The sequence below is a fragment of the Tricharina praecox genome, assembly GCF_024521635.1.
Source record: "Tricharina praecox strain CBS 144465 chromosome Unknown BZA05scaffold_2, whole genome shotgun sequence".
Lineage (NCBI taxonomy): Eukaryota > Fungi > Ascomycota > Pezizomycetes > Pezizales > Pyronemataceae > Tricharina > Tricharina praecox.
In genome coordinates, this window is record NW_026250404.1 from 1,463,278 (window position 1) to 1,478,350 (window position 15,073).

Below are 15,073 nucleotides of genomic sequence, written 5' to 3' on the forward strand. Positions count from 1 at the left end.
TTCTACGGAGGACGGCAAGAACCATTATCCACGATGCCGCGACTGGACGGAGGCTGGACCAGGATACTCTCGGTTGCTCCTACGGGCACTGCTATCAAGTACGCCCTCCGCGCCGGAGTCACCACCGAGCGTTCCATCTGTAGAGTGCCAGAGAGTGCTTTGGAGGCACACATCGTTCTTCTGGAGAAGATATCGTTTGAACAACGAAGGAGAAGAAGCACGAATGCCGCTGTAAAGTGCTCTGCAGCCGGATTATTCAGATAACTTCAGCCGCATCAAAGTGCTTTTCGACCGATTTGACCCTTCGACCCGCGGCCGTAAGTTGGAACAGCACGTGTGAACCGAATGGCGTTTAAGAATGGGACTCCGCGGTGTCGGCTGCGAGGGCTGATTGACGGGCTCGGAGAAATTTCCCCTCCTGCCCCCAAAATCGAGTGGAAGATAGACCGTAGGAGGAGAGGCGGTTTATGTAGGTAGTGTGCTGTGGGCCAAAAAAAAAGCTTGGAGTGCTCTCCATAAAAACCTACGGCCGTCGGTAAGCACCTGCGTTGTGGGGTAGATGGAACTGAGGCAGGTGCCAGTTAAATTATTTCGTCGTGCACAGCATCGATATCACCACTGTAGAGGAAGCCTTATGTTTGATTCAGGTACGTAAGAGGCACTTCTCTGCAGCATTGAAGGCATCAAGCGAATTTCTAGAGAATTCCTTCGATAAGGCGGAGAGCGGGTATAGTCGCCGACGCCTCCAGTTGCTGCCGCGACCAATCTAACTATCTGCTACGCGGAAGCTGGTTAGAAACACCGGACCGACCGGGCACTTGTCTGACGTTGTGCTGCAAGTGAAGCAGCAGCAACTTTACCGCAACCCCCAATTCTCGGCGAATTCCACTCTCCACTTCCCTTCACCCCTCCTCCTCCGATTTCATCCTTCCACCTCCTCCGGCCTTCCGTATTGCCGCCCGTCCTGCTTCTTCTCTGCTGAAGCTCCGTCAACCCTATCTCCCCTCACTCTCATCCCACTTAAATCAAGAAAACATGTTCTCGAAGGTACGTCGCTCCCCCAGTGCCAGACGTCACTCATATGCATGCGACGCGGCCATGATGCTATTGCGGCGGCTGTTATCTAAGCGTCTCGCTCGATGACCAACAACCCCCTCCGAACCTGTCCGGAGCTGACTTCTCTTGAACCCACAGTCGCTCTTGAACGCAGCTAAGCCTGTGGCCGCGCGCAATGCTGTTTCCCGCCGAAGTACGTTGCGCCGTTCTACGTTGATGCGATTGTGGTGTTGCTGGCAATCCGGCAAAATTTCTCCGGACGTGCGGAGCAAATGAGCGATTTCATGTGCTGACCTGCGATCCCGTCTGTAGCCATGGCGACTACCGTCGAGTCCGACATCTTCAAGCCTACAAAGTTTGGAGGCAAATACACCGTCACCTTGATTCCCGGTGACGGTATCGGTGCCGAAGTCTCGGAGTCCGTCAAGACTATCTTCAAGCAGGACAACGTTCCCGTGGATTGGGAGCAGGTCGACGTGACCGGTGTGCAAAGCGGGAAGGTCGACCCAGAGCTTCTCTTCAGGGAGTCTGTCAACTCTTTGAAGCGCAACAAGGTCGGATTGAAGGGTACGGAACTCCTTCTTTGATTATTTTTTTCTTTCATCCGAGCACTCTGGCCTCGGACTGGTTGGCGTTGGTGTAGCCCTACGGCGAACGGACGGCCAGGCGTTATCGAGATAAGCGTTCGTGACCACCCAGACTTGGCTGATTCAGTATGATCTGCGTGCAGGTATCCTCTTCACCCCTGTTGAGCGGTCCGGTCACCAGTCGTTCAATGTCGCGCTCCGCCAGGAATTGGACATCTACGCGTCGGTGGTCATGATCAAGAACCTGCCCGGATACAAGACCCGTCACTCCAACGTAGACATGTGCATCATCCGTGAGAACACTGAAGGAGAATACTCGGGCTTAGAGCACCAATCGGTCCCCGGTGTCGTTGAGTCCCTCAAGATCGTCACCAAGATGAAGTCGGAGCGCATCTCCAAGTTTGCCTTCTCCTTCGCGACCGCCAACAACCGCAAGAAGGTCACTTGTATCCACAAGGCAAACATCATGAAGCTCGCCGACGGTCTTTTCCGCAGGACATTCCAGGAGGTGGCCAAGCAGTACCCCCAGATCGAGACCAACGACATGATCGTCGACAACGCCTCGATGCAGGCTGTTTCCCGGCCCCAGCAGTTCGACGTTCTCGTCATGCCCAACCTTTACGGATCCATTTTGTCCAACATCGGTGCGGCGCTCGTTGGTGGTCCCGGTATCATTCCTGGTGCCAACATGGGTCGAGAGCACGCGGTTTTCGAGCCTGGCTGCCGTCACGTCGGTTTGGATATCAAGGGCAAGGACCAGGCCAACCCCACCGCCATGATCCTTTCCGCCACCATGATGCTGCGGCACTTGGGTCTCGACGACCACGCCACTAGGATTTCTAAGGCTGTTTACGGTGTCATCGCTGATGGGTATGTTTTCCTTCGAGCGACTTGTTGGGTCCGGACAAGCTTCTGACCAATATCACAGTAAGGTCCGCACCAAGGACATGGGCGGAAACAGCTCCACCCACGACTTTACCAACGCTGTTCTCCACAAGATGGAGACGATCTTGTAGTTATGACAGCTGGAAAGCGGTGGGCCTCTTTTGAATATGACCCATCTTAACGGTAAATGTTTCTTTTCCTCTTCTCTTGAGCGACGAATCGTTTGGGACAATGGAACTGGGTGTGTGGGTAAGGGATGAGAAGGGGGAGGGGGAAAAGTCGTTACGGCGGGAGCCGGGGCGTGAATTTGGGTCCAGGACACAGGTGTATTGTAGCAGTTTCCCATAGACCTTTGGATGCAAGAGTGTCGATACTAGGGGCATGATCTATGTGATGATGACAATATAGGTATGTGTATCTAGCCTAATTGAAGCGGCAAAGCACTTTTCCCTAGCAGAAAGCAACCAAACAAAAACGCCGTGAATTTTGAATCCCAAATGCCAACCGTCTCCAGACAGATCAGAAAGCAATCCTCCTCTTCCGTCCTGTGTACTTGCTGTCCTTCTTGACAACCTTGCCCTTCTTCCGATCCCGATCCTTCTTCCTCATGATCCACTCCTTTGTCGTCTCCCCTCTCTTTTTCGTTGTATGCCGGCCCCTCTCGTCCACCACCTCAACGCCCTCCATATCCTTCACCGCATCCGTGATATCCCTACCACTCAGCTCACCGCCACTGCCCACGGTCAGAACAAGATAAACCTTCCTATTCTTCGTCTCGGGATCATCCTCTAGGAGACCCGCGCCGAAGCCCGCCTTGACCGCGGCACCAGTGATCATTCCGCGCTGGACATCATTCTTCGGATAAAACTGGAGGACGGCCTTCCCGCCGCGGCGTAGGGACGCATACAGCCCATCAAAGAAGCGCGACAGCCTTCCTGTGGCGGAGACATCCGACGACTCAGCGTTGCACAGCCACTGAATAGCGGAGACGGAGACCGCGGCATCGAACGTCCCCGCGCGGAACGGTATGCCCTGTCCCATATCCGCCAGCAGCAGGTCGCCGGTCGTGTCCCGGTCCAGCGCGATCGCGAGCATGCTGGCCGATATGTCCATGCCGATCCATGTGTGCCCGTGCGCCGACACGATCTCGCCGCTGAGGCCGGAGCCGCAGCCGATGTCGAGGACGAGGGAGGACGTGGGCAGCGCGAGAAGCTCGAGGCATCGAGTCGTCATCGACGCTTGGATCGATTGGATTCGGCTGCTCGTCGTGTATTTCGCCGCTTCGACGTCGGAGTAGAATAGGTCCGGCGGGCTGGGAATGGTTAGTGTAGTGCCCGCGTGCGTTATACGGGGTGGGGTGGGGTGGAGATGTACAGGATGTCTTCAGGGCGCGACATGGTGAGGGTTGTGCGCGGTGTTGGGCGGGTGGAGGTGGGGCGGTACGCTCGATAGCGGTGCGAGTTCTTGATGTGCACGGAGACGGTTGTGAGATCGAAATTTGTGGAGGTGTGCCACTGCGCTAGTGCGATAGGCGATTAGGTTTAAGCGCAGTTCACAGGCTGGCACTCGTAAATTTGAAAAGTTTATCCATCATGTGCTCTTGCAACTACCACAAGTACAGACCTTATGGTACGTCTGTGGTATGGGGTAATGGCCTAACGATGAGCCGAGCTCGTATGTTTAGTCACACGTCACATCATAAATCTTGCAAGCAGAAACCCCATTCAGTAATTCAACGAAACTCCATTGCGATTGCCCGAAGTATAGACAATGAAAGAGAAAGCAAGACACCCAAATTACCCCGAAAAAGAAAACCATCCTAGGTGCAACTGTGGAGGAGCGTGTGGTCTATTTTCCGAACCAGCTCATAATGCCACCCTTAGCCTTGCTAGCCTCCGCCTCGATCTTACGGTCCGCCTCGTCGATCTTGCTGAGAACCGTGTGCTTGGCCCTCTCCTTCGACTCATCCAGCTGCTGGACGCCGGCCTGGATACGCTGCTTGCCTGGTGGGCGTCAGTGGGAGGAGCGTGAGGGGTGGGGTGTGGTGGAGTAAACTCACCCTCCTGGACGGTGTGGTCTACAGTGCTGCCAACACGAGCCATCTTCTCCTCGACAGCCTTCTTGTACTCCTTCTCTCGGCCAGGAAGCTCGTCACGGACTGATACGGAAGCACGAGATGCGTCGTCTGGAGGCACATGTCAGTCGTCGTTATGGGAATCAACAAGAGGAATTCCATACGCTGAGCGGTCTTCTTGGCGACATTTGGGTCTCCGCCAGCACTGTAGAAGTAGTATCCGAGTGCTCCGGCACCGGCGACACCGAGCATCAAAGGAACTCTGCTCTTGGGGGGAACAGCCTTGGGGATGTCGGCGCGGGGGATGTTGATCTTGGGGTTGGGAGTGGTAGACATGGTGAATGGTGTTTGTTTGTGTTGTTTGGTAGTGTTGTTTGCGGTGGGTTGGTGGAGAAGGGAGAAAAGTTACAGATATATGGAGAGGGGGAAGCTGTTATTCGTATGTTTGATGATGAGCGTGGGAACACAGGACGTTTTCGAGCCTTTTTGTATCCAAACAAATTCCGCTGCGGAGTTGGAAGAGCTGGAAGACGTGATGAGCACTGCACGACGTCATAGAAGCATGTGAGGCTTGGCTTAGCCGAAGACAGGGCGGTTACACACGCTAAGTTGTGGCCGTCAGCGTCATCGCTTAATGGAAGAGAATCCCGCTCGCGACCGACACGTAAAGGGGGAGAAACGGCGTCTTCAAGTTGGAATTCTCCATGCCTGGCCGTTGCGCTCGCAAGGACAACCCACAAGAGTCTCAACGTCTCCGTTCGGCAAATACTTGGCAGCTCGCCGCGCGAAGGTCTATTCAGCCGCGTCACTCGATCTCATCTCGGATCTGAGTTGCTCGCACTTCCCTGCAGCGATCCACTCTTCCTTGGTTTGAGTGGGTAGCTCCCCCGTCCCTAAGGGATCCCATAGCCATACCTGCTGTCCTGCTCCATTATCGTCGCTCGTACTTCCCTTCTTACGTGCAAATAACCCACCGATTGCTGCGTCACACATCACCATAGGAGCGAAGCCACGGTTAATCTACGCACCCATCGTCACGACCTCTCCACCCCCGTGCACCCCAATGTCGGCACTCCACTTCCACCGCGCCTCCACAGATAGCTCCGGCCACACCGCCACCAATGCTCCTACGCGCATCGCACTAATAGACAACACGGCGCCTGCGTCGTTTGCGCCATCGGGCTCCGCAGAACAGAGCAGGTCCCATTCACCAGCCGACGACGCGGCGCAGCAGGATTCACAACCTCGTCGCTCGCTCGGTGATGGGAAACGTGAGACGCTGAGGAAAGCCATCGCTGAACGGAGGTACAAACGTTGGTCTGCGGCGCCTGATGGGGCGTGTGGAGACGTTGGTGATAGTGGTTTGGAGGAGGCGCCGGATTCGAGGGCGGAGGGCGTTGTGGTTGAGAGGGACTCTGAGGATGAAGGGGAGGACGGGAAGGTTAGGAGTGCCGGTGACGGCGCAGGGGGTGTAAACGTGGATGGCATGCGGGATAGCGGCGTCGACAGTACACGACGAGGAAGGGAGCCTGAGCGGCAACGAGAACGGGGGCCTACAGGCAACGGCGTCGGCGGGACTGGGCAGATGCGGCGAAAACCCGACGGCGAAATTGAAACTGCCGAGATCGATGCGCTGTATGAAAACCAACGCGGGTAGGAGTCCTATTCCACTCTGTTGTCTCGCGAAGTGATCACATAAGCTAAAACCGGTCAATCGGTGTTACAGCGCATTTTTCTGCGGAATCCCACTATTCTCGTCGAAGTCTCTACTTAATTTCGATCCCTCCGCATGGCAGAACGGCCTCTTCCACGACTCGGCAGTCTCGATTGTCGACGCCCAAGTACCAGATCCCTCGTGGGCGTGGGATTGGGCGAGTTGGTATGTGGACATGACATCGGATGTTGACGAGGAAGGCTGGGCGTATAGCTTCAGCTTCTCGCCTGCCTTTGCGTGGCATGGAAATCATGTGTGGTTTCACTCCTTCGTGCGGCGGCGACGATGGCTGCGGAAACGCGTCAAGCTTCCGCAACGGGCAATCAATCCATCTGGCGATCCATACGGGAATACTGTCGATGGCAGCGTCACTAGGGCGGGGCATGGGATGAACAACGATTACTTCACCATACATTCGCGCAAAGATCGAGATTCATACTATGCCGGAGGAAGTCACAAACGGAAGAGTGTGCTCGAAGGCGGCAGCTGGGGTGGCACCGACGACGAAAGCGATCATGAGGTGGAAGTCAAGGACGTCGCCACACTGATAAGAGTGGTCAAGAGGGCGCGACTAGACAGGGAGAAGATTGAAGCGATCATGAGGTTTATTGAAGACGGCGGCGATGATGTTGCTTATCTGGCCGAAAAGGTGAGCATACCAGATAGACACAGCTCCGGAACGAGAGCTAACACGTCTCCTCCCTAGATCCCAGCTCTCATGAGCACGATGATCTTCCAAGCATCCCGACGGCAGCTGTTGGCACATATTCTCGACTACACAGAACAGTACGAGGCCGGAGAGGCTCCCACAATAACAATACAAGGACGCTCATTGCCCGACGAGGTGCCACCCACTCCGGGATCCACGACATCTTCCCAACGGCCTTTAACAGAGCCCAAAGAACCTAAAGAACCCACATCCGGGGCGGTTGTCGAGGGCAAACATCCAAAGGAAGACAGCCCAGAGGCAAGGAGACGAAAGGTTAAAAGCCTCAAGGAAGCGTCCGAGGCGGCCGATCAAGAGGTCAAGAAGATGGAATTCTGGAGTGATGTTAAAGATGTTGCGCGGAAAGGAGAGAGCCTCACTGCAGAGGCCCAGGCGGAGGGATGGGGTAGGTTGGGTATTAGTGGTGCCAGTGTAGGCAACGGGAAGGTCTTTGGCGGAGCTGGCAATGGCGGTACGCGTGAGGAAACTGAAAGGGTTGATCTCAAGGGGAAGGGAAAGGTGACTATTCAGTAATCGTTGTGGACGCTAAGTTTGATTTATATCCTGCCTTTCTGTTTGGGCCACTGTTTGGAGTAGTTTCTGGGCGTAGGAGTTGCGAGCCTGTTGGGTCTGTTGTCTAATCATTCATACACATATGCATTTGGGGATGTTTTTGCTTTAACACGAGAGTCTTTCTACTGCACTGTCCATATAGATGATACCGAGTGTTCGCTGAACTGAAATAATTGTCTTCACTGAATCTCAGCATGTTCCGGTCCTTCTGGACGGTGGTGCACCACTAAAACTCACTCGCCTGTCAAAGTTTGCTTGGCATTTGCGGCTCCAAATTTTGAAGAAAGTTCCTTCGCGACAACCCAGTAGCAAGACCACGAACGTTGCTTGTGAGAACCTTACAGCATCTCACCAAATTTCTCGGCCACAAAATTCTCGCTTTCCTCACAACTCAATCGCATCGACAAAATGGCGGCCCCTGTGCAGCGGCTCCAGCCGACCAAGCTCCCCACACTCCCCTCATCGACAACGCCCGAACAGCGATACTGGCGCACCTTCGCCTCGCCGCTGCTGATCCATGAGTACTCTAACATCACGTCGATCCACTTCTCGCCGTCGGCGCGAGCGCACGACTTCGCCGTGACCTCGGCGTCGCTGATCAAGATCTTCTCCGCCAAAACCCGCGCAGTCTCCAAGACCATCTCCCGCTTCAAGGAAACCGCCTACGCTGGACAGATCCGTCGCGATGGAAAAGTCATGGCCGCAGCGGACGCCACCGGCACCGTGCTCGTCTTTGATCTGGCGAGTAGAGCCGTCCTGCGCACCTGGGCTGGCGAACATAAGGCTCCGGTCCAGGCGCTCCGCTGGAATCCGAGGGAGCTGACGGGTCTCGTTACCGCGAGTGACGATACTACTGTGCGTCTGTGGGATCTTCCTGCGAGGGAGAGTGTGACCACCTTCACGGGCCACGAGGACTATGTTCGTTCGGTTGCGTACTTGCCGGTTGGTGGAGTTGCGGGCGGTGCCGGCGGGCTGGTGGTCAGTGGGAGTTACGATACTACGGCGAGGATATGGGATCCGCGAATTGCGGGGGGCAAGGCGGCAATGACGTTCCGACACGATACGGCAGTGGAGGATGTTCTCGCCATGCCCGGGGGAACGACGCTGCTGTGCGCCACCGGGAATGTGGTCCGTGTGTGGGATGTCGTTGCGGCGAAGGAGATCGCCGTCCTCAGTAATCACCAGAAAACGGTTACGAGCTTGGCGCATACGACTACGGGAGAGAAGAGGAGGGTGCTCACCGGTGCGTTGGATGGCCATGTCAAGATTTACGATACCGCCTCGTGGACTGTCGTTCATGGTGTGAAATACCCCGCGCCTATCTTGTCACTCGCCGTTTCGCCGGATGAGAAACATCTTGCCGTCGGGATGGTCGGCGGACTCCTCAGCATTCGGACGCGCCGCAGTGGAGGCGAGAAGGACACTGTCAAGGAGAAGGAGCGGGCGATGGATCTGATCATGAAGGGACTCGACCCGCGGGCCGTCGACAAGAAGAAGGGAAAATCTGGCAACAAGGCGAGGAAACTCAAGGGACTCGACTACAAGGGTGAAGAGGAGGAGTTGATCATCGACGCAGCACCGAAGCGGGCGAAGAAGGAGCGTGCATTTGAGGTTGACCTGCGGAAGGGGAGGTACACAGATGCACTGGATCGTGTTCTTGGCCCCTCAGGCCGTGGAGAGCCATCAATGATTCTTACTGTGGTTAAGGAGCTGGTCTACAGGAACGCTGTGGGCAAGGCCCTAGCGAACAGGGACGAGGAGGGTCTGAGGCCGGTGATCGAGTGGTGTGTGCGGTGCGTTGGAGACCCGAGGATGGTGGGCGTTGTGGTCGAGGTTGTCGAGGCGGTGCTGGACCTGTATAGCCATGCACTGGGACAGAGCATCGAGTTCGACAAGCTGGTGACGAGGCTCACGGCACGGATCAACAACGAGGTGGAGAATGCGCGGCAGGCACAGCGGACGGTGGGAATGCTGGGGATGCTGGTGGCAGGAAATGAATAATGCGTTGCTGCGTTTATGGATTGTATATAATTTTGGGCATCATGGCGTTTCTGTGTGCTTTAGATCAAAAAAGTCTTGTATTTGTGGGAGGATTGGAGCCGACTGCGGTCCATAGTAAATACCTTAGGAGCTGGTCATGTTCGTTCTTCGGATAGACTGTAAACTTGAAGAACCCGTACTTTGTTGAAGATAGCTCCGCATGAGTGTTCTTCCGAATTATGCCCCAGCTTTATCTCATGGCCGTTTCACTTTCCCCTCTCCAGCCAAACTGATACCTGTTCAGTCACTCGAATCCAAATGCAAAGATCAAAAACAAAGATGAAAAAAATAGAACGTCGCATTGACCTTTACTATAGACCAAAGTATCAGCGCTAAACAGCTCATCAGCTTCTCCCCTTGAGCTTCATGTTCAATCACCCGTATCTCCTTTCAGGTATTCGACGTGAACATTCCCGACAAACCGCCAGATTAACAGTTAACGGTTAACGGGCTCACCTACCTAACAGTTCCGAATCCACAGTGGTATCACTCGTTCCCGAGGCAAAGTGAACCTCGGCCCCGCGTACGACATCAAACGGAAACACTCAGGATTATCTATATTCCAAAATCCCGGGGGCACTCTACTCTACAATGTACGTATCATACAACTCTCAAAGGCTCGCAAAGCCAAATGTGACGCGTATATGTCGTACCTGATCATCGCTCACACGGTCACACACCACTATGGATAAGAATGGCACGCATGCTCGGAAACGAATTATGGGGATCGGATCACACTAGATAACTACCTAGTCGGGATGAGGGAAGTGTGGAGAATCCAGGAACATGGCGTGCTACTTGCATACGACCGTCTGCAGACTCTCGGATCATACTCTATATACATGCAACACGTGGAAACGGTTGATCTGCCGGATGTCGAAATGGGATCATCTCGGAACATGTTACATTAGCTGGCATTTAACGTATGTCCTTGAAGACCGTGAAAATGGGGTAAGTTGGGGCTGGGTGTAATTCGCTGTGTTTTGGTTGGTTGTCACTTTCTTGGTGGCAGTAGCAGAAACAAAATACGTCATGATATCACAATGACCATCACCGTTTTATAGGATAGTCCTTAGAAAACCCTATTCCAGGTAAGACATTTGTGTAGCATATGTGTATATTCTCCGGTCGTTCAGACATGCAGACTCCCGAGAAACCAATCAGGATATCAGAACCTTCTATTAATGTACAATGGGTATCGTTAACAGACAACATCACTTCTCCCTCTAATTATAATCAACTGTCCTCCTCCGTTCTCTCGCCATTTCCAAATAATGTTTTGAACCCCAAATCGTAACAATTCCACATAACCTTAAACAGCACCTTCTGTACTGTGATCATCCACCCGGGTGCCCGTCCGTTGTCCTTGGCGAACACCTTCGTCATGCTCATGACCAACACCATGAGCGGCATCCACATGATAGCCCACACCACCGCACCAACGCTCTGTCTCCAAGTCGTCCTGCGATACTCCTTCAACTCCGCCAACCACTCTCTATACTCCTTTGGCAGGCCATGCTCCTTCGCGCCGGCGCGAATGAGATCCAGATACCGTCTACTCGGCTGGGCATGACTCGACCTCTCCTCCTCCTGCGGCGCCAGCAGCGTGTGAACCGCCAGCTTCTCCCCCCCATCGATCTTGAACGCCTCGACGACGAAGTCCTGGTACGCGGCGCCGCCGCCCTCGGTCGCAATAATCGTCGCAAAGTCCTCGGGGGTGACCTCGTAGACAACACCAATCAGGCCACCACCAGGCGGCGTCAACAGGGTCCTCCCCTCGCCGGCGGTCTCGACGACGACGACATTTGCAAAGCAGGGCTCGAGGTATGCGATCCCGGGGAGGTCGAAGGACAGTGCGAGCGTAGGCACGCGGACGTTGTGCGCGGACACGGGGCGGATCTGGCGGCGGCCGCGGAACGTCTCGGCGCAGAGATTGGAGCCGTAGGCGAGGTAGTAGATGTTTTCTGGGGCCTTCTCGAGCGCGGCGGGCGACGGCACGCGCACTGGCTCGTCTGCGAAGTCGTCTGTGTACTTCTCCTTGTTGCGCGGGAGGAGGATGGGAAGGTATAGCGCGAGGGCCTGCGCGAATGTGCTCTTGGGCGCCTCGGCCGCATCGCTGCTGCCGATGGCTCCGTAGCTTGTTGTGGTGGCGGTGGCTTGCTTCATCGTGATGGACTTTCGAGATCGCTGGTTTTTGGGTATAGATTCTAGAAGATTGGGGGAATGCGGCCAACTTTAATCATCGCCGCACCCCCCCTGGAGACCCCCCTTGGGCCTCCTCCCCTTGGAGAGTCATCGCTCTTCCGTAGCCTGACTCCGCTGGATTGGATGATCTACGGAAAACCGGGGTTGCTGTCGGAACTGCCCTGTCGAAGAATTGCTGCGGCAGTTTGGTCAGCCAATTTTCTACCCCTAGCATCGGACATCCGTTGCCCCGATTCCATACGAGTGGCCGGAGTTAACAGCCAGCGGCATCAATAATCACTAATCTACCAGGAAAAAAAGTTGTGGAAAGGGCCATATATTGTTCCGAGCCTCGTACGAATATTACTATTTTGGTATCATAGGTGCCATATGTAGCAAAGTATATAGGTTTCTACGGTCGTCGACTCATCGGACTTGATGGCATGTAAGAAATCATGATGTAGGAGTCAAGTCCATGTAGACGCCATGCCCAATCGTGCGTATCTAGTAGTATCGTACAAAAATACAGACCTCTATCAACCCAACCCGAAACGCCAGAGTATGCAACTTGAAGAAACATGAAGAAATGAACACCAGTGCTATGCCCCCAAGTACCCAGTAGAAAATTGAACCCTCCGCGATGGAATCAGTCACTCCTGTCTTCGACCTTGTCCAGCTCCCATTGCAAGAGATTGCGTTCGTACTCGGCCACCAAGTCAGCAGCGTTGGCGATGTTGCTTTCAGGCTCCCACCTATCCGTGATCGTGTTAGCAAAGCGAAAATCGAGTTCGGACCAATTGGCCATGTTGTAATACGTACGTGTTGTGTTCACGGCTGTAGCCAGCCCACCTGATCAGGTATTCCTTTCTGCCGTCGACAATCCTATGACACTCAATGTCCTCAACTTCGAACTCTTCTTCTTCATCAGACGAAGCTGGCGGCGTTTCGACTTTCGCCTTCTTGGCCTTCTTGGTAGCAGTACTCGCATGAGGGCGCTTCTTGTTGGAGGTAGCCGGGACCTTGGGGGTGGCCGGGACCTTGGGGTTGGCCTTGGTCGTGCCAGGTGACTTCGCGGAGGCAGTCGACTTGACTCGAGCACGGGACTTGGTCATGGTAGGGGATTTTGAAGCGGCAGTGGACTTAGCAGCGGTAGAGGCCTTAGCCGAGGAGGCAGTCTTCTGCTTGTTAGAAAGTCTCGCGGGGCGCTTGTTTAACAGGACACTTGCCATACGGCGGCCCACCCAATCTTTGGCCTCATCGCTCTCGTTCGCATTGTCCGAATCGAGGTGCTCAAAGTCTAGGTGCTTGTAGCGGGCCCTGAGATCAGGGTCTACTTTGGTCGAGTAAACCTTGCCGGTACGCTTTGGTGTCTCGTCGACCTCGCCATCTGACTCGAAAGACTCGGCGGCTTCATCGTAGTCGGTTTCCTGGTCCGAAGCAATAATCTCGTCTTGGTCATTGTGGTCCGATTCCGAGACTTGGTATTTGCCGACTTTGGCCTTTTCTCCGGCTCCGACCTTGGGCTTATTGGCGTTTTTCACAGCTTCCCGGGCCTCCTTCTTGTACTTGCGAAGGAGCGTCTTAGTCGTACCACGGGTCGCCCATCCCACTCGCTCGTCCGTGTCGTAATATGTTTCCATATTCTCATCTTTTTCAAACGATTCATGCTCGTATTTTGCCACACGTTCTCGAGAAACAAACTTATAGATGTCCCGGGCCCCCACCTGTATGACGTTAGTATTCCTTTAAACAGTTGGGGGGAGAGAGAGAGAGGAGGGAATGAAACACACCTCCTTTCTGTCACCCGTTTTGTAAGTGACATGGTAGGTGACCTTGCCGGCGGGTCCCGTTTCCCTGAAGAGGTGAATAACATCCTCATCGTTGACCTCAGAGCTGTACCCGAGGTCACTCTGGGCTTCTTGGATCTTCTCCCCCTTCTTGTCCTTCACGGCTTCTTCCTCGAGAGTGTCGTGTTCGGGGTCGCGATCGCGGTCGTCGCCCTTCTCGTGATCGTCGGAATTGTCTTCGGAAAACGCTCCATTGCCCTTGAGGGTGGTGTCGTCTTGGGAGGTGTGGTCGTCGTCGTCGTCGTCGGCCGTGTTCTGCTCGTCCGGCTGGGCCTCTGCAAATGCTACATTAGCAACGAATTGACTGCGAGTGAGCAAAAAAAAAGCGGGGTGCTGACTACATACCTTCGTCATCTGAAGGATTGGCCAAAGCGCGTGAGGGAATGATCGGAGGTGCCATCCTAGTGTCGCTGGTGGGAGTGGTAGACGACACGTGCGCACCGGCGGGACGCGCACCACCGGCGGCTGGGCGGGTTACCCTCTTTCTACCCCTGACTAGTGAGCGACCCTGCATATATAAAAATAAAAATAAAGCGAGCGAGTGATGGGTCAACTTACGATCTTCTGGCCATTGTGTCGCTTTCGATGTCGTAATTCATTTCTTGTTGTCGTTGGCGGGAGATGTGGCTGAGGGATCACGTGAAGTGGAGGGAGGATGAGCTGATCACGTGGAAGAGAGAGAGGGAATGGTCTGTTGTGGCGGTGCTATTTAAAGGTGGATTTCGCACTTGTGTTTTTCGCGAAAGGTGAGTCGAAATCCGGCCCTTCCGCAACCTTCCGCCACACAAACGCCCGATACGGTGTATCACTCGGTGCATCACTTGACTTCGAAATGAACAGACGATTCGTATTGATTTTGAATTATGATATTCGACCTTTGAACGACGGCTTCTACAAATCTCTCTTTAATCGCCTCCAATTCGGTGTACATATCCCCGCAGTGACAGCATCGGTGGGCGTCTGCAGTCAATTTTCGCCGACAATTTTCGCCGACCAACGACGAGTGGAGGTTTTAGGGTGCGACTCTTATCGGCGCGGATGGGCTAGCCTGGCGCAAAAATGAGTGTTTGCTCATCTCGAGTGATGGCAATGTTCGCATTCACGATATGTAGGTGGATATGAGCTTGATGCAATTGAGTGTACCGGTCATCTCTACGGACGCCGGTACTTCGGGCTGACTTGGACTCCAGAAGTGAACAGCCCTGATCACTTCGATTGCTCGTATTCACTTAGTTCTATGCGATCGTCCAGGGCAATATCAAGCGTCGTGAAGAATACCATCCATATTTCGGTACTACCCTAAGAAATATTGAAAACGAACGTAGAGACGAAGAGAGACAAAAAGAGACAAAGACAAGGCCATCCCCACCATACAACCAAAAGCAGAAATCCCCCATGTAGCACATC

General features: G+C 54.2%; 5 protein-coding genes across 5 annotated transcripts; 3 read left to right on the plus strand and 2 right to left on the minus strand.

The window, feature by feature from the left end:
• Nucleotides 1–1,014: 1,014 nt before the first annotated feature.
• BZA05DRAFT_108840 (uncharacterized protein) lies at nucleotides 1,015–2,853 on the plus strand. The gene is made up of 3 exons (XM_051478551.1): nucleotides 1,015–1,623; nucleotides 1,787–2,513; nucleotides 2,572–2,853. Exons 1-3 carry the CDS (start codon nucleotides 1,371–1,373, stop codon nucleotides 2,657–2,659), a joined length of 1,068 nt encoding a protein of 355 aa, XP_051343626.1. The 5' UTR covers nucleotides 1,015–1,370; the 3' UTR covers nucleotides 2,660–2,853.
• A 194-nt stretch (nucleotides 2,854–3,047) lies between these two features.
• On the minus strand, nucleotides 3,048–5,123 carry BZA05DRAFT_433285 (S-adenosyl-L-methionine-dependent methyltransferase; the record flags this gene model as incomplete). Its single annotated transcript, XM_051486256.1, has 6 exons — nucleotides 4,767–5,123; nucleotides 4,588–4,713; nucleotides 4,439–4,531; nucleotides 4,152–4,183; nucleotides 3,903–4,042; nucleotides 3,048–3,840 (listed from the first exon to the last, which is right to left on the minus strand). Exons 1-6 carry the CDS (start codon nucleotides 4,936–4,938, stop codon nucleotides 3,048–3,050), a joined length of 1,356 nt encoding a protein of 451 aa, XP_051343627.1. The 5' UTR covers nucleotides 4,939–5,123.
• Nucleotides 5,124–5,413: 290 nt separating this feature from the next.
• Nucleotides 5,414–7,608, plus strand: BZA05DRAFT_108684 (uncharacterized protein). Its single transcript, XM_051478550.1, has 3 exons — nucleotides 5,414–6,255; nucleotides 6,329–6,965; nucleotides 7,023–7,608. Exons 1-3 carry the CDS (start codon nucleotides 5,666–5,668, stop codon nucleotides 7,554–7,556), a joined length of 1,761 nt encoding a protein of 586 aa, XP_051343628.1. The 5' UTR covers nucleotides 5,414–5,665; the 3' UTR covers nucleotides 7,557–7,608.
• Nucleotides 7,609–7,909: 301 nt separating this feature from the next.
• BZA05DRAFT_385152 (WD40-repeat-containing domain protein) lies at nucleotides 7,910–9,782 on the plus strand. Its single transcript, XM_051482382.1, has one exon. It carries the CDS (start codon nucleotides 8,004–8,006, stop codon nucleotides 9,594–9,596), a length of 1,593 nt encoding a protein of 530 aa, XP_051343629.1. The 5' UTR covers nucleotides 7,910–8,003; the 3' UTR covers nucleotides 9,597–9,782.
• A 941-nt stretch (nucleotides 9,783–10,723) lies between these two features.
• Nucleotides 10,724–12,016, minus strand: BZA05DRAFT_385155 (uncharacterized protein). Its single transcript, XM_051482383.1, has one exon. It carries the CDS (start codon nucleotides 11,799–11,801, stop codon nucleotides 10,872–10,874), a length of 930 nt encoding a protein of 309 aa, XP_051343630.1. The 5' UTR covers nucleotides 11,802–12,016; the 3' UTR covers nucleotides 10,724–10,871.
• Nucleotides 12,017–15,073: the final 3,057 nt, after the last annotated feature.